The 24515-nt window shown below is 45.8% G+C and overlaps 1 protein-coding gene across 1 annotated transcript; it reads right to left on the bottom strand.

The window, feature by feature from the left end:
- Positions 1-500: 500 nt before the first annotated feature.
- Positions 501-5546, bottom strand: LOC123403734 (acyltransferase-like protein At1g54570, chloroplastic). The gene is made up of 13 exons (XM_045097648.1): positions 4850-5546; positions 4704-4755; positions 4349-4404; positions 3908-4066; positions 3686-3790; positions 2894-3000; positions 2466-2587; positions 2267-2372; positions 1986-2119; positions 1524-1893; positions 1330-1443; positions 1034-1122; positions 501-911 (listed from the first exon to the last, which is right to left on the bottom strand). The coding sequence occupies exons 1-13, from the start codon at positions 5211-5213 to the stop codon at positions 611-613; spliced, it is 2079 nt and encodes a 692-aa protein (XP_044953583.1). The 5' UTR covers positions 5214-5546; the 3' UTR covers positions 501-610.
- Between the last annotated feature and the right edge of the window lie 18969 nt (positions 5547-24515).

Here is a 24515-nt window from a genome sequence, read left to right as displayed (position 1 = left end):
GCGCATTGGGGGAGAATAGGTCATGCTGAGAAGAAGAGGTTCCATGGAGAGGGGGCAATAATGGAGGCGGAAGAGCGGCCGGGCGATGCCGGCGAGGTGGAAGGAGGGGAGACCGGCGCTGGTGCCGATGCTCCATCGACCTCTTGGGGAAAAAGAGAGGCAGGAGTAGTGAAGAGAACGAAGAAGAGAGCTGACATGTGGACCCCACATGTGAGTTAAGGGGCAAACATACGGTCAAACAATCAATTTCCTTACATGCGGGTCCCAGTTGTCATAATCACAATCAATTGTAAAGCACAGGATGTTTTGGGTTTTTTGAAACAGTCGACCATGCGTTTGGTAGTTATCTAAGAAAAAAATAAAAACCGATAGTTTTTTCGAACCATAGACTATAAACTAGTAGTTTTATGCTATTTACTCAGACCGTGGAGTCCGGAGCCACCCAGGAATAGTGACGGTATGCTAGTGTGGTGTGCATGCTGTGTAATTCCACTTCAATATTGAACGTCTAAGTGATCTCATAATTAATTCTCAAATTGCCTCAACTTGCAATCCTACATGAAAGTCACGATCAAACTGGGCCCAAAGAAAAATGGCTAGGAGTCAATCTTTACGGCTCAAAAGTGGGCACTTGAGTAGAAGGACCCCGAGTTGCCTGGTACAACGCGCGTCGCGTAATACTCCGGTAAGGATCTTCGCTTCTCTTCCTCTTAAGGTAAGACATTAAGTTCTCCACTTCCGATTCAATTTGCAAATATACTTCATTTGCTTTCTTCCTATCTGTCAGCACATTGTCCATTCCTTTCATCTCGATTGGCTTGCCGAATAGGAAGTATAGCCGACCCGGTACCTTCGGGAGGACAGCGGGTACATGCAAGACTTGATTCCCATCATCTCCTTTCACAGTGTCCCTGCAATCAAGTGTGCACACAATGGGTGACCAAGGTTTTTGTTCCTTGAATAAAGTAGGTGACACTGAGGGTTTTGAATGCTTCATTGAAGGAAAATAGATTAAGGATAATAGAAATGTGACCTTATTATTCCTGTAAAATCTTCGTTGAATGATTTTATCTCGTCTTTTAGATAGGGTATATTCTTTTGATCATTGTAGTCCACAACTACCTGCAGAAGGAGAAGGTACAAAGAATGCATAAGTTTTTTTCTAACGTTTAAAAAAATGAAAGCTGGAATGCGACTATATATGTAAATCAGAAGATACACAACATAACCACTTATGCTGCCCTGAATATATGAAATGTAACTTTTTACTATAATATGTAAATCATGTTGTTTCAGATGACTCGGCATACGAAGGCACATAAAGCTAACCTCCATAAAGTCATCTTCTCCCACGCAACCAAATGGTATGACGGTAACTCCAAACCGTGCTGCCATTCTTACAAATTCTGGTTGATCTGGCCAAAACAATTTGTATGCCTCACCCTGCCAGGTACAACAGAATAAGCATAGTAGACTATAGGGAACGCATTTTCCGTACAATAAAATGTTAAGTTCAAGGACACCTTCCTATGTAGAGCTTCCCGCACACCGCCTGGATAGAGAAGAACAAATTCATTTCTCTCAAACAACTTGTACGTATTGATCGGACTGACTGGAAGTGCGCCGTACGTAGAGAACCAATCAAACAGCGACAACTCCTGACGCAGTGTCTCATAATTTCCAACAAAAAATACTTGATGGGCCGTTGTTCGGAGGATTGTTTTTTTCTCTCTTAGGAACCCTTCAATCAGTGCAAGCACCTCCATGGCAAAGAGTTGGTGATAGCCCACGAACAAGACGGGACCTTTGTCAGGAACACCGGCGAGGCCACGAACAATATTTCCATTTTTTAATGTAGAGAGCATAACTGGGCTCAATAACTGGTTAAACAGTCTGCAAAATGTTGAGCTTCCTACTTATGACTCCAATCATCCTTATATAACAGTGTGTGGAAGTTGAATTGGTGTTAGATAGTCAATACATACTTGAAATCTTCGCCAAATGTTCTCTTGAATTCACTTAATGTAGGTGAGAGGAAATCGTTCACGGGGTCCCGTTGTCTACCACGACGGTACATGTTTACTCCTTTAATGACAGTTAGCAAATTGAAGCCATCCTCCTGTCAAAGTGCCACAAAAAAATCAGAATTCTTCTATTACACAATCCCACAGATTAAATAAGTGTACACTGCTCACTCGAGTAAGTGGAAACATAGAAATGCTTGTAAATAATGTACAAGAAGAATGGTGATCATGATAGTCTGTACCATGAGTAGTCTATCACCCCGGTTCCTAAAGTATCGAAGTTTGCAATTTTTCAGTGTCTTAAACAGTCGGTGTGCTTCTCCACTTGGCGGCAGATTCTCAATGCCACTAAATCCAAATATATTTATAGTGGGAGATCAAATTTGTAAGATTATACCTCACCTGAGCTACCAAATGTGTCTAACTGTTAAATAGAGATACCTTGCAAGAAGCAATACTTCTGCTTGTACCGCACAAAGTTGAGAGTTGGCATAGTTTGCACCTGACTTGAGAAGCTTAAGTTTCCACACGAGAGTGCCCATTTGTATTATATCTCCTAGTTCCTGATAAACACCAAACATCAAGTCGGACAAGACAATATTATGATCCACTTGTGTGGGTTTTCAGGAATGAACTACTAAGTTTGTCTTGTATAAACATAAGAAAGTAGTATAATTGATGACGATACCGATGTTCTTGGGTGATAAATGTTGTTAAAAGAAGTATTAACCTTATGGATTGAGAAGAAAACTAAAATATATCTTAGAATAAATAAAATATATTAGTTTTCCATAAATTTCAAATTGTATTTGTGCAAGACTAATGGATTGATAAGAAAACTAAAAAGAAGTGATAAACTGAAAACTTACTGAAACTAAAGGTAGCATTGAAGCGAGACTGTTTGAAAACTCTTGTAGAGTTTCTTGAGGGGAAAGACCGTTCTGAACACTAACCATAGCCACATTAAGAGGGTTACCTATTTCGCCACACAAAAGACAATTTTGAGGAGCACTGATTTCCCGAAGACACTGAAGTAGATATAATTAAGAGAAATTACTATATTTAACACCAAAGAAGAATATAGTGAGAACTGATGTTGCTCATATGCCATTGAATAAAAAATTATTCCTGAAGATATAGAAACTGATGTATTTATTTTGGCACCATTACAATTCATATAGATGACTCGTATCCCTCGCATTTACTGTGTATCATATGTTTAGTTCACGAACTGACTACTCATATAGGCGCTCTAAATTTGATATATATATATATGATAATTGGGCGAAGATGCAAAACAAACATAACTACCTTTGCACCTGTTTGTATTTACTGGATTCACCAGGAAAAGAAGCCTTTATTAAGTATTTACATGATTTTTTTGGCAAAATTTTGATAATGAATTATAATTAAAATTAGTTAGTTTGTATCCTAGTTGTCCATATGCCGGGAAGAAAAATAATAGACAAAAAGTGAAATGAATGTTATCTTGAAATAAACCATCTTTAAGGGAAATTATGTCAAAATCATTATGGTATACTGAATTTGAAGATATGCATGTAGCCAGAGTTCAAAATCGTCAGCGCACTTAAACTATGGTGATTTATGTTGTATTTATGTTTACCTATAGATGTGTAATTGACAAGTTATGAGAAATATACCAATTAAATATTTGAGAAGGTGGGGATGTACAACTGGAAGGTCGCTTGGCACTGCTTCCAAAAGAGGCAATACTGCCTGCAACGAAGTTTTTGCTGATGATGTTGCTGAAAAATCAAATTTATACTATAATATTCTAAAACCAGTGGTGTAAGAGCCAAATGGATATTGGGATCACAAGATAGCAGTAGATATTAACGTATAGGTAAATTTCTTTCACCCACCTGGATTTACTAGCGTAAGAACCAAATCGATTTCTGGATTGCGAGCTGCAACTGAAATTGCCAGGCATCCACCAAAAGAATCTCCAATAATATATATTGGTCTGCTTGGTGACAAAGCACTCTCATATTTGACATATTCTTCCACAATTTGTAACAACCCTGTATAAGTTATAATTAAGCAGCTGTCAAGCTTGGAAACTTGATTCAGGTTAAAAATATTAGATTTAAGTCGTTCAAAGTAACAACTGTGACTATATACAGTGAATCCTGGTAGCCATTAATGAGACTTGAATCAAACAATCACCACAACCATGTCTCTTTGTTTAAGTTTTGCCCATTTTAGGTCTTTCTGTAGCAAGTAAAGATGGTAAGTGCTTGTGAGGGCATAGACATGCCGAGCTAGTGCAAATAATAATATCTGAAATATTCATTTTTCCTTACCTTCAAATGGTGTACGGTCACTCAGTGGTATATGGAAGCAGCAAACCTCAAATACTCTGCATAAAAAGAAGATGAAAAATTAAATTAGAACCTGGACATGGGTTTACTTCAAACAAAGCAAGATATGACACATGATTAATTATGCACTGCAACTTTGTGCCGGTAAAATTTCTAACATAAAGCAATAATATTTTCCAAATTCAGATTTACTGTCCATTTACGCCTTAACTTGAGTCACTCTTTTCCATGGCGTGAGACAAGCTAAGTAAACAACAATATGGTAGTATTTCTCAACAACAAAAAAAGGACATGATAAAAAAACATATTTGTTGTCCGTTAAAGAATCTATACTCACTTGCCCAAAGATTTGTGGTGTAAAATGAGCTCCATTCCAACACCATCGGTTCCTGCAGTTCAGACAATTCCAGCGACAGCATCAGGCTTCCAGCAGAGGAAAGGGGAAAGGCACACCATCGATTTTGCTTACAAGAACAACCAAACCTGGCAAGACGAGCAGCAGCGGCGACCTGTCCACCTCCGGCCGGCCGCACTCCACGGGGCAGAACCATCGCGGCGGTCCGCCGTCGTCCTTGGGCATGGCCCTCACCGCCTCCCAGTAGTCCTTCATGGTGACGCTCCCGAACCCGTCGTCATAAAGGACCTCCAACCGCGGCTCCTCCGCGGCCTGCTTCTTCCTCCTCCTCCTGTTGCTGCCATCGCCCGGCTCACTCCCGCCCGTCGCATCGACCGAGCTCGCACGGGGGAGGCACAGCCGGGCATGATGCCGTCTGAGACAGCCGCCGCCGCCGCCGCCGCAGGGAGTTACGCCGAACGGGCGCAGCATGATGTGCGGAACCATGGACATGGCCAGAAGTTGATATTATTAACCCGTCGTGCGTCGTCACACCGGAATCAGAGATGGCAGCCGCCACGAACACGCTCGGGCTGAGGGATGGTCACGGATGATTCCGCTTCCACATATGGCCTGGTGGTGTGTCCCGCCCTGACGCAGTGGACGGCTCCGGCGAGCAGCCCTCCGATGCTCCCACGCGGTGGGCGGCCGTTGACTACCAGCGAACGGCGACGAGCTACTATGGTGGAGAAAATGCTTCCTACTTCCCATGGAAGGAAGCGACGGGAAAAGATAACGGGTGGGAGAAGCAACGAGAAGAGGACAACTAACCGATGAATGGATACGGTGTGTTCCTCTCCCCACCATTAAATCCCACTGATTTAGAGGTGGACATTGCAAATCCCGTCGCTCGACACGACGTCCGCAAACATTGATTGGTCATGTCTTAAATTTCATTTTCCACATCTAACTCTTTCATATTTCATCCCTCATATCTATACAAAAGCATGGAGAATATATCATACGTATTAACTAGTGTACTAAGCTTCTTCCTCGTTTGAGATGGCATACGTTGGAGCCTGAGCCGCCTGTGCCGCCTTCGTTGCCGCCTGCACCGCCTTCTGCGTCGCCCGCGCTTCTCCATCCGACGCTTGGTCACCGCAGCCGACTCCGAGCGAATGGAGTTAAGGATGGCCAACTGCCCTCATCATAGATCGACGACCGTCGACGCCTCCTCCTCCAGCGCCTCCTCGGGCTCCTCCCCCATCTCCTTCCCCTCCTCGAAATCCACCTCTAGTTCCAGAGGTAGCCGCGCTTCCCTTCGGACTCGACATGTTGAAGGAGGTAGAGACGGTGCTGGATCGTGTGATGCCGCCGGCGTGGTGGCATGGCTGATGGGCTCAGAAAGGGAGGTGCTCGGGTGGCGACAGAGAAAGGGAGGCGGCGGATGTGCTAGGGCTGGGGGCGTCGGACGGCTTAAATAGCTTGCCCCGACCGCGAACCGGCACCACGCGACGATCATACCGCGCCAACAGTCGAGGCGCCCGTCGGATCGTCGGGTTTCCCAATGAGTCCGCGTGAGGCTAGGCTGTCGGGTCCGACGTGGCGGGCGTGCCCGGGCTCCCCCATATCAGCCCCATATTTGGATTGGAAATGTGTGGGGGGTGTTGGTCAGTGTCGGTGTCAAAACCGGCAAATCTTGGATAGGGGGTCCCGAAGTGTGGACCTTGGATCGATGGGTTGTAGGAAGAAGGGAGAGATAGCGGTTTACTCAGGTTCGGACCCTCCTATGGAGGTAATACCCTACGTTCTGCTTGATTGTATTGATGAAGATGGTTATAGAGTAGATCTACCTCGAGATCGTATATGCTAAACCCTAGATGATTCAGCCTCCTCTACATGGATAGGGGTCTCTGGTTTATATAGACACTAAGGACCCTAGGGTTACAAGTTACCAACCGCAATCAGGGGTAGATGAGCCTAGTCTTTTTAAGCTTGGAGTGCACACCAATCTTCGGAACATTCCTTCCAGAATAGAGGTCATGGTAAGGCCCAATCTTCAATAGTACGGTCCAATGGGCCAACCCGGCATAGACTAACCGGCCGCCCGAGGACCCCAGAATCCCGGACTCCTTCAGTAGCCCTGAACTAGCGTTCAACGGCGATGTGTTCAGTCTTCGGCTGCCCCACATATCGATAGTAATTGGTTTGCAAGTTGAGTTTCCCTCATGCTCGATTGACTCTGATTTGATCGCTCCAGTAACCTGCATGTCTTTAAAACTAGTATCTTTTTCAGCAAAGGCATTTAAAAGCCCATGTGTGAATAGTCCCTCAATTGGCAGGCTTTTCTGACGAAAGGTTGACTCGAATGGCGGCTCGAGGCCATGTTTCAAGGGGCACGTTCTCTCAATGATGAGATCGTGCATCCACATTTACTTGGATACGAATAACTGCATAGGCTTACCTACGCGCACAATGGCTTGATAATTTTCAGGGAGTGGCGAAGCAATCGGGGCAGCAAGAGGGGCCCTTGGCATTACGGTCCCTTGTAAAAAGGAACGAAGATCCACAAATCTTCACCACCTGCATCCTTGGCTTGTCTCTTGCCTCCTCCAAGCTCGAGCGCCCAGATCTAATCCCCTTTCCATTCTCCTTTCCGTCGCCACCTTCGAGCTCGCACCATGGCCAGCTCTCAGGACAAGTGGGAGGTGTCGGCCGTCTCCGATGCTGACATCCGTGAGCTAAAGCGCTCCACGTATCTTTCTCCCTACATTGCTCACCGGGCCGCGAAGGCAGGCCAGGTGATTCCCACAGCAAGGTCGGGCGAGCAGGTAGTGCTCATTCCCCATTTCTTCTGGGGCCTTAGCTTTCCCCTCCATCCTTTCGTCAGGGGCCTCATGTTCTACTATGGATTAGATTTCCATGACCTTCCTCCCAATTCCATCATGCACATCACCTCCTTCATCATCGTATGCGAAGCTTTCTTACGGGTTCATCGTCAAGCCAAAATGAGTGAGCAGCCATTCACGCCGATTGCGGCGGGGCGGTGATAAGCAAGTTTTGCAAAGTAGTATGGCCGGAGGGCACCTTGATAGACACTATCAAGGGTCGGCAGAAGGAGTGGTTCTATACCACCGTACCACGGGAAGCAAACTCGGAAGCACCCGCCAAATTCAAGTCCGCCCACCAATGAGGCTAACCTCCTGGGTTAGAAAAGGCATAGATTGGGAGTCGCCTGCAGATGTAAAGATGATGCAGAAACACCTCAAACAGATGATGGCGACAAACATCCATCTGAATGACATGATCCACGTCACGCTTCATCGACGCATCCTACCCTGCCAGCACCGGGCCAACCCGATGTGGGTTTACAAGCCTGACGACCCTCGGTTGATAAAAGAGTTCTTCCGCACCACCCACAAGGATATATGGCGGACATTGTTCAAACCCCAGTAGGAGTGGCCGACCGAGGAAGAAGACATCAATTTGGATGACAAGACACCCCTAGTCAAGGTATGTCCGAGCATGTACATGCTCAAGGCTTCACTTTTCTAATGGAAGTCTTATTTTTCCTCATATCGTTCCAACAGGAATGGCTGGCCAAAGCCGTGAATATCCACGAACCAGCCCCTCTACCCGATTTGCTGACCGCGATGCTGGTTCCGATGCCGTACACGGCACCGGAGCCAAAGAAAAAAGAGAATGAGATTCATGGGGGTCTCTGTTCTGAGGACCCCCGGACACAATGTCCGGGGACACACGCGCTTCCTCTACCTGAGAAGTGGAGGACGTGAAAGATGAGGAGGAGAAGGACTCCTCTCAATCAGGAAAAAGAGCCTTGCCAGAGGGGGCCGAAGAGGCCCTGCCTCCTCGGGCTCCGAAGAGGCCTTGCAAAAGCAAGGTTATTCTTCTTGATAATTGTCCGGACTCCGACGACGAGGTCAGGGAGTTCGAGATGGTTCTCCGCCGAGCCCCCAGAGTCAAGCCCCTGGCCCGAAGGTACGGAATCCATCAATACTCCTTCATTGTGACGCTTCCGAACCCGTCGTCGTAAAGAACCTCCAACCGCGACTCCTCCCCCGGCCTCTTCCTCCTACTCTTCTTGCTACAGCCCAGCTCATTCCGGTTCGTTGCACCGACGGAGCTCGCACGGCGGAGGCACGGCCGTGCGTGCTGCCGAAGATAGCCGCTGCCGCCGCCGCAACACGGGTTTGCGCCGAATGGGCGCAGAATGGTGTGCGGGGCAATGGACATCGAGGATCACAGGACAGGAGACAACCCAAGGAAGAAATGGAGTACAGCAGTGAGTTGGGAACGAGAAGACGAAGTCGACTGGCTGAAGAGATGGTTTGATGCTCACTTCATGGACTTGCAGACAGTAGGGGCGTGTTTGGTTGCCTGGGTGCATCCAGGATGCATTGCATGAAGGAGCTTGGGTGGTCCTGGCCTGGTTGACCTGATGCAAAATAAAAATGAGATGTGTGTTTGGTTGGGTGCATGCAAAATAAACAGGGTAACCAGGGAGCAGCCTCAGAAGCAGCTCCCATGGCCACGACGGCCATGGCCAGGACCTCCCCTCCCTCGCGAGGGCTGGCAGCTGCAGGCGGAGGACAGCGGCTCGTCGGGGCGGGGGCGGGGGAGGATAGTGGCTCGTCGGGGCGGGGGCGGGGACGGGAGCGGCTCGCCGGAGCGGGGGCGGGGACGGGAGCGGCTCGCCGGGGCGGGGGCGGGGACGGGAGCGGCTCGCCGGAGCGGGGGCGGGGACGGGAGCGGCTCGCCGGGGCGGGGGCGGGGACGGGAGCGGCTCGCCGGAGCGGGGGCGGGGACGGGAGCGGCTCGCCGGGGCGGGGGCGGGGACAGGAGCGGCTCGCCGGGGCGGCGGCGAGGACGAGAGCGGCGCGTCGGAGCAGGGGCGGGGACGGGAGCGGTTCGCCGGGGCGGGGGCGGGGACGGAGCGGCTCGCCGGAGCGGGGGCGGGGACGGGAGCGGCTCGCCGGGGCGGGGGCGGGGACGGGAGCGGCTCGCCGGGGCGGGGGCGGGGACGGGAGCGGCTCGCCGGGACGGCGGCGGGGACGGGAGCTGCGCGTCGGGGCGGGGGCGGGGACGGGAGCGGCTCGCCGGGGCGGGGGCGGGGACGGGAGCGGCTCGCCGGGGCGGGGGCGGGGACGGGAGCGCGACGCGAGGACGAGAGCTGCGCGAGGACGAGAGCGAGTCTGGCTCAGAGATACGTCCGATTCCTACGTGCCCCTCAGCCTGGCTGGGAGGCCTCCTTTTGCATCGGTTGGGCCAGGCTGAGAAGACCGTACGGGCCACCAAACACACTTGATTTTGCATGACGGGTGCGAGCCAGGTGCCACCCAGGCAACCAAACACGCCCTAGGATTCAACGAAATCTCAGTCCACTTCAACACACTCTTGTGGCAACGGAGCTAACGGACAAGCAGCCCACGTGAGGGACAAGCACTACTACTGACATGTGCTATTTTTCAGTACCAAAGCTCGTACAAAGCTCTGTCACGGTCTCGATCTCCCAACGGCATGTTTGGTTGCGTTGCTGAATTGGCTCTGAGCTCTTGATGCCAGCGTGCGCTTGATCGCCACCGTCCGTGCCAGGAATCGGAGGGCTCGTGTTTCTCCATCCACGGGAGCCGCTAGCTAGCCCAAGAGTCATGTAGTGTGACGCACCAAAACTCATCGACGCTGCCTTGTTTGGATGGACGTGTGGCCAGCTCTGGTAGGTAAGTTTAGCTGTTTTTATATAATAAAAATGTCATAAATCCAAGGAAAACATTTTCTTATAAATCTTATAAAAACAGAAAAAACTATATTTAAAAAGAATGTCATCCTCTAATATCAGAAATTAATCATGGGTGTTAAAAAATGTATTTAAAGTTGTCATGGTCCTATAAATTTGGCATGCCATATCAACAAAAGAAGAAAAACTGCCATATAGCTAAAAGAACGCATCTCTTAATAATTAAGATTACATCTCTTAATAATAAAAATGACATCTCTTTCATATAAAAAAAAGCCATCCCTTAATATAAAAGTGCCATCTTGTAACAATAAAATGCCATCTCTTAACAAAAAATTGCCATCACTTATAATAAATAAAAAATGTCATGGGCCATAGTTGGAAAATTTATAAATGGTCATGTTGATTTTTCCTAGAGAAAATGTCATCTGGTGAAAAGAAAGAACAAAGGGACCAAATACAAAATACCATGATGTATTCTTATTTTTTGCTTGAGTTGCTCCACAACACAAAAATTCATGTAGGAATGTCTTGCCAATGTATTTTTTGTCATACCGATAAAGAAACCGCCACCTTCTTACTACTTATTAAAATGTCAATCTCTTAATGATCAAAACTTGCCATGTGAACTATAATAAAAGTGCCATGGTGCATACAATAATAAAAAAGAAAAAAAATGGCATGCTACCTATAAACAAAAAATGCACATGGCAAGTTAGCAAATCCCCTCTACAAAATAGGGATTTTGTTCTTTCAAAAATATAAAAAAATTGGGGTTTCAGTTAAATGAAAAAATGATTCTATAACAGATTTAGCTTTCAAAACACATGATATTTTAGGTCCCAAGTGGTCTACTGGTAAGGCCCCTGCTCCCCTACATAGAAGGTAGCGGGTTCGAACCCTACCCATGTATTTTTTGGAAAAAAATGAAGGTTCGCCAGGAAATCAACTAAGATCGATGACTTCAGCATACTACGTGTCTAGGGCTTGCGCCAAGATCCGTGCAATGGTGAAGAGAGCGGGCTTGCGCCAAGATCCATGCAATGGTGAAGAGAGCGTTCCTCTGGGTTAGCATGCATGAACGTTTGCTAGATAGTATTTTCGATGTTTATATCACTGCATGTTGTGGCGTTTCCATGGAGTTTACACATGAAAACCAGTCTTCATGTTTTGTTATGCTGCCTCTAGACCCCATGTGAGAGACAACATGCATATGGTGAACTCTATGACCATTGCTAAAAATTTACTCCCCCCGTTTCTAAATATAAGTCTTTTTAGACATTTCAATAGGGGAGTACATATAGAGCAAAATGAGTGAATCCACACTCTAAAATATGTCTATATACATCCGTATGTAGTTCAATAGTGGAATCTCTACAAAGACTTATATTTAGAAACGGAGGGAGTACATAGCATGGAGATGTTTAAACATCACAATCACAAGCACTTTTCATAAACGTGTGCGTGATTGGAAGTCGGAAATGAAGATATTCAGCTACATTCTCTGAGAAACAAGTCATGTGCACTTACATCTCTGTGGCAGTATCCAAGAACCAAAGAAGCCCATGATAGGAACTTATCACATCTCTGTGGCAGTATCCAAGGACCATAGTTACACTTGACGATATCCTAAGATCCGGAAAATATGATCACCAAAAATGCTTGAGATATTCTTAGAGATGAGACTAGGATTACTATTTTGCCATTTATCATTCTACACGTGCATATGAGTTTTCCACTGAATCGCACATTCCAGAATCATAGTAGTTGTAGAATAGAACATAAACTCTTAATTATAAATGTATAAATATAAACTCATAGTATTCGAGAAGTCACAAAGTTTGATGTTTTCAGTCATGGTGACTTCAGCAAGCAAGTAAGCACACAAGCGAACAAAAAGCAAGCGAGAAAAAAGGGCGAACAAAAAAGGCAAAGATTTTTTTTGTAAATTTTTGTTTTTCAGAAGTGGGGGAGCGGGAAACGACAGGCAAAAAAGTAAATGCAAGAGATGAGTTTGCTAAATTACTTGGATGAGTTCTTGACTTGATCCTCCCGGGCAACGGCGTCAGAAATCCTTCGGCTACTTCTCAAACAACAGCGCCAGAATTTGACACGTTGATGGAGACTTGCTTGCGTAGGTTTTTCCCTTGAAGAGGAAAGGGTGATGCAGCATAGGAGCAGTAAGTATTTCCCTCAGTTTGAGAACCAAAGTATCAATCCAGTAGAAGAATCTCATCAAGTCCAGAGTACCTGCACAAACACAAAAAAGCTTGCACCCAACGCTATAAAGGGGTTGTCAATCCCTTCAAGATTGATTGCAAAGTGAGATCTGAAGGCGGAAAGTGCAACGAAGAAAAAGAGTAAGGCTGAAAATATGGTGTGGAGTAGACCCGGGGGACATAGTGTTCACTAGAGGCTTCTCTCAAAATAGCAAATATTACGGTGGGTGAACAAATTACTGTCGAGCAATTGATAGAACCGCGCAAAGTCATGACGAGGCAATGATCATACATATAGGCATCATGTCCGAGACAAGTAGACCGATACTTTCTGCATCTACTACTATTACTCCACACAGCGACCGCTATCCAGCATGCATCTAGTGTATTGAGTTCATGACGAACAGAGTAACGCCTTAAGCAAGATGACATGATGTAGAGGGATAAACTCAAACCAATGATGAAAACCCCATCTTTTTACCCTTGATGACAACAATACGATGCGTGCCTCGCTACCCATTCTGTCACTGGGTGAGGTCACCGCACGGTATGAACCCAAAACCAAGCACTTCTCCCATTGCAAGAATCATAGATCGGGTTGGCCAAACAAAACCCACAACTCGAAGAGAATTACAAGGATATGAAATCATGCATAAGAGAGATCAGAAGAAACTCAAATAAGATTCATAGATAATATGATCATAAATCCACAATTCATCGGATCTCGACAAACACACCGCAAAAGAAGATTACATCAGATAGATCTCCATGAAGATCATGGAGAACTTTCTATTGAAGATCCAAGAGAGAGAAGAAGCCATCTAGCTACCAGCTTTTGAACTACTCACGCATCATCGGAGAGGTCATGGTGTTGATGAAGAAGCCCTCCGTATCCGAATCCCCCCTCCGGCAGGGCACCAGAACGTGCCCCGGATGGGATCTTGCGGAGTCAAAAGCTTGCGGTGGCGGAAAAGTACTTTCGATGATCTCCTGATTTTTTCTGGGATTTTAGGAAATATATAGGCGAAAGACCTAGGGCAGAGGTGGCCCAGGGAGCCCACAAGCCTGGGAGGCGCGGGCCCCCCTGGCCGTGGCTAGGGGGCTTGTGGGGTCCCTGCTGGCCCCCTGCCATGATTCTCACGCTTCCCGATCTTCTTCTGTTTCGGAAAAAATCTTTTTGGAAGTTTCGTTCCGTTTGGACTCCGTTTAAAATCCTCCTCTGAAAGGGGTCAAAACATGGAAAAAATAGGAACTAGCACTTGGCACTGAGTTAATAAGTTAGTCCCAAAAAAGATATAAAAGGAATACAAAACATCCAAAGTTTGACGAGATAATAGCATGAAACCATAAAAAATTATAGATACGTTGGAGACGTATCACATGTCAATTTTATATCAAAACCTAATAACATGGAATATAGTTTGAAACATATTGTCACGAGAAACATAAAGGTGAAAACCATTTGAGATTCAGATTAGTGGTCTAGAAGATATTTTCTTACTTTATTTTTGAATGTATCTCCACCTAAGAAAACCAGGAGCTCCCAACACCCACCCCTTGTTCCTAATCATGCCACTTGCCGAGCAAAGGGGTTGCGGTAAAACTAACCATTTAAAAAAATAAAGTAAGTTAACTTTTTTATCTAGGATAGTGTCTTTAGAATTTTTTTGGGAACCCCACACAACTTTGTTCAATCGAGACATTCATAGGGATCATTACAAGGTCATGTGGATTGTCAGGCCGAACGTGGTGACCTATAGCAAGAGATAAGGACAATTTAGCTAATCTATGGGGTTCAAAATTATTAGTTCTATTTCTACACTCATGACTAAATGTACATACTTCAAAATCATTCTTGTTGTAGGAGCGAAAGTATGTCTAGAGGGGGGGGGCTGATTAGACTACTTGACAATTTTTTTGCCTTTTCCCAATTTTACTTGAGAGGCAGCTACGACAGTTATAACAGGCCAAGTACACCCTATACATGTAATTCTAATAATATAGTAGCGGAAAGTAAAACATGCAAGTGTAAAGTAGAGGAGTAAGGTAGGGATATCAAACGCATGAGGTTGACACGACGATTTTTGGCATGGTTCTGATAGGTGGCGCTCTCGTACGTCCATGTTAATGGTGATTTCAACCCACGGAGGGTAACGACTGCGAGAGTCCACAGAGGGCTCCACCCACGGAGGGTCCAGAAAGAAGCGGCCTTGTCTATTCCACCACATCTTCCGTCCACGGAGGACTATCCTTACTCACGGTAGATCTTCACGAAGTAGGCGGTCTCCTTGCCCTTACAAACATATTGGTTCAACTCCATAACACGAAATAGGAGGCGCCCAAGCGACACCTAACAAATCTAGGAGGCACCACCCTCCAAAAGGTAATAAATGTGGTAGATCAATGAACTCCTTGCTCTTGTGCTTCTAAAGATAGTCTGCTCAACACAAATGACTCTCTCACAGAATATGCATGGGTACAAGAGGTTGATTTGGTGGAAAGCAGTTTGGGGAGGCTAGAGATCAAGTTTCAATTGATTGGATTGGAATATCTTGGTATCAACACATGAGTAGGTGGTTCTCTTTCAGAAAATGGATCTGGCAATGAAGTGTGTTCTGAGTGCTTCTCCCACAAATGAGAGGTGGGTGAAAGGGTATATATAGGCAGCAGCCAAAATCCAACCGTTACACACAAAAGGGCAAACTCGGTGACACCAAAGTTGAACCGATTAGCACAAAGGTGTGAACTTTTGAATCTTAGTGAGACCGATATATGAAACTCGGTGGCACCGAAAATGTGACTAACGCTCAGATGCCCAAACTCGGTGGCACCGTAATCAAACTCAAAAATTCCTATTTTGTGTATCTTGGCAATAGAATGTTGGTCACACTGAACTCGGTAGCACCGACTTGGTTTCGGTTGCACCTATTTGGTGGGAATGGCTAGGGTTTCTGTCTGAGGTCAAAGTCGGTGGGTCCGATATGGAAATTTTGGTGACACCGAATTTGTGTATGTGGATCTTGACAGAGTGGATATGTGGGGAAAATGACTCAGTGTTTTGGTGTCTAACTTTGAGCATTTTGAGCAATCAATTCATTTTACTACCTCATCCCCTTTTAAGAGTATTGGCTTTCCTATGGACTCAAAAGTGATTTCTCACAAATATAAAATGAAGAGTCTTCTTGCTTGAAGCTTGAGCCAACATTGTTCCTTTCTTGCATCCACGGGCATCTCCACATAAACCTTAAGCCATAACATCTTTTGAACTTTTTCTGAAATATACTTGGAAAACATATTAGTCCAATGATGCATATGTTGTGATCAATTATCAAAACGACCCTAGGGAGCAATTGTGCTTTCAATCTCCCCCTTTTTGGTAATTGATGACAACATATAGATCAAAGCTTCGACAACAGATATAATCAGTGATTAGCATCGATGCTTTGAGAAGTATGTGAAAAGAAAGAGCTCCCACTAAATTTGTGCAGTATTTAAAAATTGTGTTTGAATGCAAATACACAATCGATTAGGATCATGGGTCACTCTTCCATGTCACATACATCTTGGTGGTGCGTATACAAAATAGGAATGAATAGCAATGCACATGGCACCAACAAGATAAGTGAATGATCATCACAAAGATAGCTAAGAGATAATAGTGTAGCATCAAACAAGCAAAGCGTATGATCAATCACACAGATAAGATAAAGTCATCCGAAAGATCAAAGTTTTTAAAACCAAATGAGAGCAAATAAGGTCAAAAGTTCTCTCTCTTTCGAAGTCTATGATCTATACATTTCTCCCCCTTTAGAAAAAAGTTACCAAAAAGTTCAAAAGTATAGAACTACTCGTCTCTCTAGGAAGCTGATGACGGAGTCGACAGAAGAGCGTCGGTGAAGGCTTCTGCTGAATGTCCTGCAGCTGGAGGAGTTGATACTGAAGGTGCTTCAGCTGGAGCTGGTGATGAAGGTGTTGAAGTTTGTGCTGAAGATGTCTGGCTTGTCTCCTGAGCAGGTACAACAGCTGACCTAGGCCTGGTGCTGAACTGAGTAGTAGGGGGAGGAGAAGACTCTTCCTCCTCCTCCTCATCATCATCTTCCTCATCTGAGCGTGGGATCTCCATTGAGTCAACTTCATGTTGAAGCTGTTTGACTATAGTTGTCAACTCAGAAACCTTCACATCCATGTCATGAAACTTTGTTTCCACGAATCTCTCAAGGCTTGTATGACTTTGCAGTATCTGCTGGATGTTCTTCTCCATGCCTTAGACAGAGCTAACTAGAAATGCCATTTGCCCAGCTTGAGTTCTAAGCTGTGGAACTCATGGTGGCCTATTTCTAGCAACCTCAGCTTATGTCGCAACTGCTGCCATTCTTGTTGCAGCCTAGTTGGGATCATTGTCCTCCATTACCACTTCATTGTCTTCAAAATCTGGCTGAAGAGGTAGATGGGGACGATAAAGTAGATATGCATGCTTACCTAGTTTGGCCTTGATAAGCATTTGAATGTAAGGAGCATATTGATAACCCACAAGTGTAGGGGACCGCAACAGTTTTCGAGGGTAGAGTATTCAACCCAAATTTATTGATTCGACACAAGGGGAAGCGAAAGAATATTCTCAAGTATTAGCAGCTGAGTTTGTTAGATTCAACCACACCTGAAAGATTAGTGTCTGCAAGCAAAGTATCAGTAGCAAAGTGGTATGATAACAACGATGCCAGAAAAAGATCTGTTGACGGCAGACTATTCCTAACTTGTTGTATCAATGGCGCCAGTAAATAGCACGTGGACGGGGAACTATTCTTCCCTGGCAACGGCTCCAGAAAAGTCTTGCAACAAGTAACAGCTAAGTAGCGAGTAACAACAATAGTGACAGCGGTAGCAAGGAACAGCAGTAGTGACAGCAGCAACAGAGTAACAGCAGTAGCAACAGTAGTAGCGACAAAGTAACGTAGCAAGGACTAGTAGTAAAAGACTCGTAGGCAGTGGATCGGTGATGGATGAGTATGACGGATGTGATTCATCATTTAACAAGTATAACACAGAGAGATAATCAACTAGCTCCCATTCGTCAATCTAATGTAGGCATGTATTCTGTATGTAGTCATACGTGCTTAGGGAAAATAACTTGCATGACATCTATTGTCCATCCCTCCTGTGGCAGCGGGGTCCTAATGGAAACTACGGGATATTAAGGTTCTCCTTTTAATAAAGAACCGGACCAACGCATTAACACTTGGTGAATACATGAACTCCTCATACTATGGTCATCTCCGGGAGTGGTTCCGGCTATTGTCACTCCGGGGTTGCCGGGTCATAACACATAGTAGGTGACTACAACATGCAAGATAGGATCTAAAACACACATATATTGGCGACAACATAATAGGTCCAGATCTGAAATCATGGCACTCGGGCCCTAGTGACAAGCATTAAGCATGGCAAAGTAGTAGCAACATCAATCTCAGAACATAGTGGATACTAGGGATCAATCCCTGTCAAAACTAACTCGATTACATGATAGATCTCATCCAACTCATCACCGTCCAGCAAGCCTACGATGAGATTACTCACGAGCGATGAAGAGCATCATGGAATTGGCGATGGACGAAGGTTGATGATGACGATGGCGACGGTTTCCCCTCTCCGGAGCCTAGAACGGACTCCAGATCTGCCCTCCAGATGAAGAATAGGAGGTGGCGATGCCTCCGTATCATAAAACGCGATGAATCCTTCTCTCTGATTTTTTTCCGGGCGAGACGGAATAAATAGAGTTGAGTTTGGAGGCGGTGGTGCCACATGGGCCCCACAAGCCCCCACGGCGCGACCTGGGGGGATGGCCGCGGCCCAGGGTCTTGTGGCCCACTGGCACACCTCCTTCGGTGGATCTTTGCGCAGGTATTTTTCATTTATTCCAGAAAAATTCTCCGTAAATTTTCAGGACATTCCGAGAACTTTTATTTCTGCACAAAAACAACACCATGGCAATTCTGCTGAAAACAACGTCAGTCCGGGTTAGTTCCATTCAAATCATGCAAATTAGAGTCCAAAACAAGGGCAAAAGAGTTTGGAAAAGTAGATACGACGGAGGCGTATCACATATCCACATGATCTCTTCTGATCCGCAGCAGTCCTCTGGATAGTCTCTACTATCAAATCCATCACTCTGAATCTGGTATGGTTGTCTAGCAGGTGCAGCAGGTTGATGGAATGTCATGTGATCATTTTTCATCTCCTGATTTAGGCATGAGGGTGTTCTCAGGATAGTGTTTGTAGTAGGAATGCCTACTTGCAGAAAGTACACTGAACCCATCTTGTGACTAGCCAAGTACTTGTGTGGAATTGTCTTGTACATATTGGCCATTGAGTTGTGACTCTGCTTCGCTTCTGCGTACACATTTACATCTCAATCTTCCTGGTTGGGGGCACCAATGATAGTATCCCATTCATCAATTGTGGCTTCATACTTGTGACCATCAGTCATCCAGACTAAAAATCATCATAGAAATGAACAATTGCATAGAATTGCATGATCAGCTCGTCATTCCATGGGGTCATCTCTTTGCCAACAAACTTTTCAATGTCCACTAGCCTGAAGTTCTCTTGGACATAGGGAAATAAATTCTCATTTTCCGTGATATATGCCCAGTCGACATACCTCATATCACTGGCAGCAGGACTCTTGTCAAACATGACAGTCTCATAAAAATATTGTTGTTCCTTAGTGTGAAACCTTGGATCAACAACAGTTCTTCTCCTGACAGCATGTGGATCATTAGCTCTCTACTTTCTTAGTCCGACATCCTTCCTCTTGTTCATATCTTCTGCTATTGGATGAGCAGCATTGTGATTAGGCAGGGTTGGTCTGAGCTTCATGAGAATTGGCACATTCTCATCTTCTACCTCCTCTGCAACATGGGCACTCGATGCAGGGCCTTTGCTCTTGGCAGCTGCAGGTATGTCCTTGGTAGTCCTTTTGGGAGCTACAACCTTGTTTGCTTTGGCAGGAGGCTTAGGAGAAGATTTCATAGCATCGCCCGTCAGCTTCTTCTTCTTGGGAGGAACTAGGATCTCCTCAGGAGCTTCTTCTTCAACAACTTATGGGTCTTCATACATTGAAGTCTTTCTTCCAACAAGATGAACAGTTCTCTTCCTAGGCCTCTTCACACCAGCCTTCTTGGCAAGTACATCATTGGTAAGTGTTGTGCTCTTCCTGCATATTCAGGTGCTCTCAAATCAGCAGGGGTAGCAGTTACTTTCCTGTTAGTCTTCCTTGGAGCCTTCGAAGGAGTTGAAGTTTCCTCCAACATAAAGTCTGAGTCCTCTTTATCAAAAATCAGCTTCTTCCTCTGCCTGGTGGCTGCCTTAGGCAAACCAAGGGAGCTAGGAGAACTTGGGTCAGAGACAGACTTCTCTCGACTAGTGCCCGAGTCCATCTCTACGCTATGCTCTCTGAAGTCATTTTGACTATCTTCTGAACCAGCCATAACTGACAGGTGATACGTCTTCGTCGTGTCTACTTTTCCGAACTCTTTTGCCCTTGTTTTGGACTCTAATTTGCATGATTTGAATGGAACTAACCCGGACTAACGATGTTTTCATCAGAATTGCCATGGTGTTGTTTTTGTGCAGAAATAAAAGTTCTTGGAATGACCTGAAAATTTACGAAGAATTTTTCTGGAATTTATGAAAAATACTGGCGCAAGAATTAGCGGAGGAAGTGGAGCCGTGAGCCCACAAGCCCACCAGGCGCGCCCCCCTGGCCGCGCCTGGCAGGCTTGTGGAGCCCATGACGCTCCACCGCCTCCAAATCTAGCTCTATTTAGTCCATCTTGCCCGGAAAAAATCGAGGAGAAGGGTTCATCGTGTTTTACGATACGGAGGCGCCGCCACCTCCTGTTCTTCATCAGGAGGGCAGATCTGGAGTCCGTTCTCGGCTCCGGAGAGGGGAGATCGTCGCCATCGTCATCATCAACCTTCCCCATCGCCAATTCCATGATGCTCTTCACCGTTCGTGAGTAATCTCATCGTAGGCTTGCTGGACGGTGATGGGTTGGATGAGATCTATCATGTAATTGAGTTAGTTTTGACGGGAATTGATCCCTAGTATCCACTATGTTCTGAGATTGATGTTGCTACTACTTTGCCATGCTTAATGCTTGTCACTAGGGCTCGAGTGCCATGATTTCAGATATGAACCTATTATGTTGTCGCCAATATATGTGTGTTTTAGATCCTATCTTGCAAGTTGTAGTCACCTACTATGTGTTATGACCAGGCAACCCCGGAGTGACAATAGCCGGAACCACTCCCGGAGATGACCATAGTATGAGGAGTTCATGTATTCACCAAGTGTTAATGCGTTGGTCCGGTTCTTTATTAAAAGGAGAACCTTAATATCTCGTAGTTTCCATTAGGACCCTGCTGCCACGGGAGGGATGGACAATAGATGTCATGCAAGTTATTTTCCCTAAGCACGTATGACTACATACGGAATACATGCCTACATTAGATTGACGAACTGGAGCTAGTTACATATCTCTGTGTGTTATAACTGTTGCATGATGAATCACATCCAGCATAATCATCCATCACCGATCCAATGCCTACGAGCTTTTCCTACTGGTCCTTGATACGTTACTTTGTTGCTGCTGTTGTTACTCTGTTGCTACTGCTGTTACTCTGCTACTACTGGTTACTATTCCTACTGCTGCTATCACCCTACTTTGCTACTGATACTTTGCTGCAGATACTAAATCTTTCAGGTGTGGTTGAATTGACAACTCAACTGCTAATACTTGAGAATATTCTTTGGCTTCCCCTTAAGTCGAATCAATAAATTTGGGTTGAATACTCTACCCTCGAAAACTGTTGCGATCCCCTATACTTGTGGGTTATCAACAGGCAAGCAGAAACTCAGCAGCAAACAACAAAACCTGTGAAGTGGATATAGGAAAGACAGAAAGGATGAGCATCACAAAATTCAGATGTTTTTGAAAATTTGAATAGACAAATCCTTAGTTTTAACTTTCTGCAGAAGACATATCGGTGGAACCGAGTTTGAACTTTCGGAGTCACCGAGACACATGAACTCCTTAACAGAAACTTGGTCATCATTTCGGTGGAACCGAAAATGGCAACTCAGTCTCACTGAGTTCATTCTCAGGAACCCCAGGTCCCAAATCGGTAGCACCGAGTTTAGAAACTCGGAGGCACCGAGATGGGGTTTGAGGTTAACCCTAAAAATTTCCTAGTTCTCTAATATATGGATTCATCTGGTGGATGGAGATGATGCATATGGTGGCTTGTGGATAAATCTTCTCATTGCGTAAGAATGAGATGGAGGAACGGAGAGGGGATCCGAACCATACCCTAACTTGGCGGTGGTCTGGCTACGACGGCGACGACGGTGAGGAATCCGTCGGCGGCGGCGATTCCCAGCGACGGAGACGCACGGGGATTCAAGGGCGACGACCAGGGGTCCAGAGGCAGCGTAGGGTTTTCGTACAAAACGACTTTGAGGAAGTGAAATCAAAGTTCGGTCCGCTGGAATATATACCCATTCACTGTCGGTGTCACCGAGATTATGAAATCGATGTCACCGAGTTCCTCTACTGTCAGTTGACAGGTAAACTCGGTGGAACTGAGTTTGTGATTCCGGTGGTACCGAGATGGAAAACCTAGATCAACTCTAGAATTCGGTGGAACCGAGTTTGTAAAGTTGGTTTCATCGAGTTCATTCACACAGAGGTTTTGGAGGTTAGCCATGGACGATAAGGAACTCTGAGTGCACCTTCACACAGAGGGATCGACAAGTGCTTGCTCAAGTTTTGTGATGAAGCATGAATAGAACTTGAGATGAGATAGCATAGATAGCTAGATAAGGGTCCTAGGCATTCTTGTCCATCCAATTGGCAAAAGATAAATAAGGCGCCAAATAACAACAATTGGATGTCCTCGAATGATCAAACACATGCATACCAACATGCTCACACAATAAGAATGATAGAGAAAAGCATGGTGAACTTGCACAAACATCCTAGCAGCTATCAATCACTTGGACGACGACAAAGTCATCTATATATGAGTATATTGACATATGAGCCAAGTAAGATTACTTGATCATAGGTCATACTCATCGTTAAGCACAAGTGGGGTTACCACTTTTACGTAAGCATTAATGTGTTCATATCCTTAGGAGATGCTTATACTCAAGTCTTAGAGTAAATCTCCCCCTTGATATGGCATTCCCACTAAGAGGGATCAACTGACCTTGGGTTTTGTCGTAGAAGACTTCAAGTAGGTGAAGCAGTAGTGGATGCTCAATGCTGATGAAGATCATCTTGAGTTGGGAGCAATCCTTGTTGTTTTTCATACTCTTCTCTCCTACATGGGTTAGTCCCAAAGCACGAGGAGCACATGCAAGAATATCTGTGGACATGGAGTAAAACACAAATGGGATGATGTCCAAAGATGCATTAGTTGCCTTGTTCCTTGCTTACCTTTGTTGGAATGTGTGACTCCTTGAACTAATGCATATGGTTGAGGTTGATTGCAAATAGTTCTTGCCAAAATGAATAAGAGTGAGTTTCATTGGCGGAGTCATCCCTCTAGAACTTCCCTAGTTCTTACTCTTGGGGATCCACATCAAATTGATGGGAATCCTTAGAGTTGTGGTAGCACTTGTTGAGGTAGATCTAGTAGTGTCCTTGGGACCCACTTGACCTTAGCTTGGGCTTCTTCTTCAAATAGGTCAATGTCATCTTGAATCTTTCCCATGCTTTTGTGGTCTTGTGGTAGAAGGCCATATTTTGAGCTTGTTCCTTTAGGAGGAGTGGGATCACACTTCTCCTCTTGGGGAACAAACTTAGGAGTGGGATATGGACCTTCTTCCCAAACATCTCCGTTGGCGTTGAAGTAGCCAACACCTTGTTTCTTCCGATGTCCTCCTTGCTTCCGCACAATTTCCTTGACTTGTTTACTTCCGGCAAGGCTCTTGAATACACCTTTCCCTATAGTGTTGGGGAACGTCGCATGGGAAACAAAAAAAATTCCTACGCGCACGAAGACCTATCATGGTGATGTCCATCTACGAGAGGGGATGAGTGATCTACGTACCCTTGTAGATCGTACAACAGAAGCGTTAGTGAACGCGGTTGATGTAGTGGAACGTCCTCACGTCCCTCGATCCGCCCCGCGAACAATCCCGCGATCAGTCCTACGATCTAGTACCGAACGGACGGCACCTCCGCGTTCAGCACACGTACAGCTCGACGATGATCTCGGCCTTCTTGATCCAGCAAGAGAGACGGAGAGGTAGAAGAGTTCTCCAGCAGCGTGACGGCGCTCCGGAGGTTGGTGATGACCTTGTCTCAGCAGGGCTCCGCCCGAGCTCCGCAGAAACGCGATCTAGAGGAAAAACCGTGGAGGTATGTGGTCGGGCTGCCATGGAAAAGTCGTCTCAAATCAGCCCTAAAACCTCTGTATATATAGGTGGGAGGAAGGGACCTTGCCTTGGGGCTCAAGGAGCCCCAAGGGGGTCGGCCGAGTCCAAGGGGGAAGGCTCCCCCCAACCGAGTTGGACTTGGTCTGGTGGGTGGGAGTCCTTCCTTCCCTTCCCACCTCCTCTTTTTTCTTCTCTTTGATTTTCTTTCCTAGGCGCATAGGGCCCTTTTGGGCTGTCCCACCAGCCCACTAAGGGCTGGTGTGCCACCCTCAAGGCCTATGGGCTTCCCCGGGGTGGGTTGCCCCCCGGTGAACTCCCGCAACCCATTCGTCATTCCCGGTACATTCCCGGTAACTCCGAAAACCTTCCGGTAATCAAATGAGGTCATCCTATAT

The sequence above is a fragment of the Hordeum vulgare genome, chromosome 6H (assembly GCF_904849725.1).
Source record: "Hordeum vulgare subsp. vulgare chromosome 6H, MorexV3_pseudomolecules_assembly, whole genome shotgun sequence".
Lineage (NCBI taxonomy): Eukaryota > Viridiplantae > Streptophyta > Magnoliopsida > Poales > Poaceae > Hordeum > Hordeum vulgare.
Note: the sequence above shows the minus strand (reverse complement) of the source record. Positions and strands in the feature narration are given on the sequence as shown.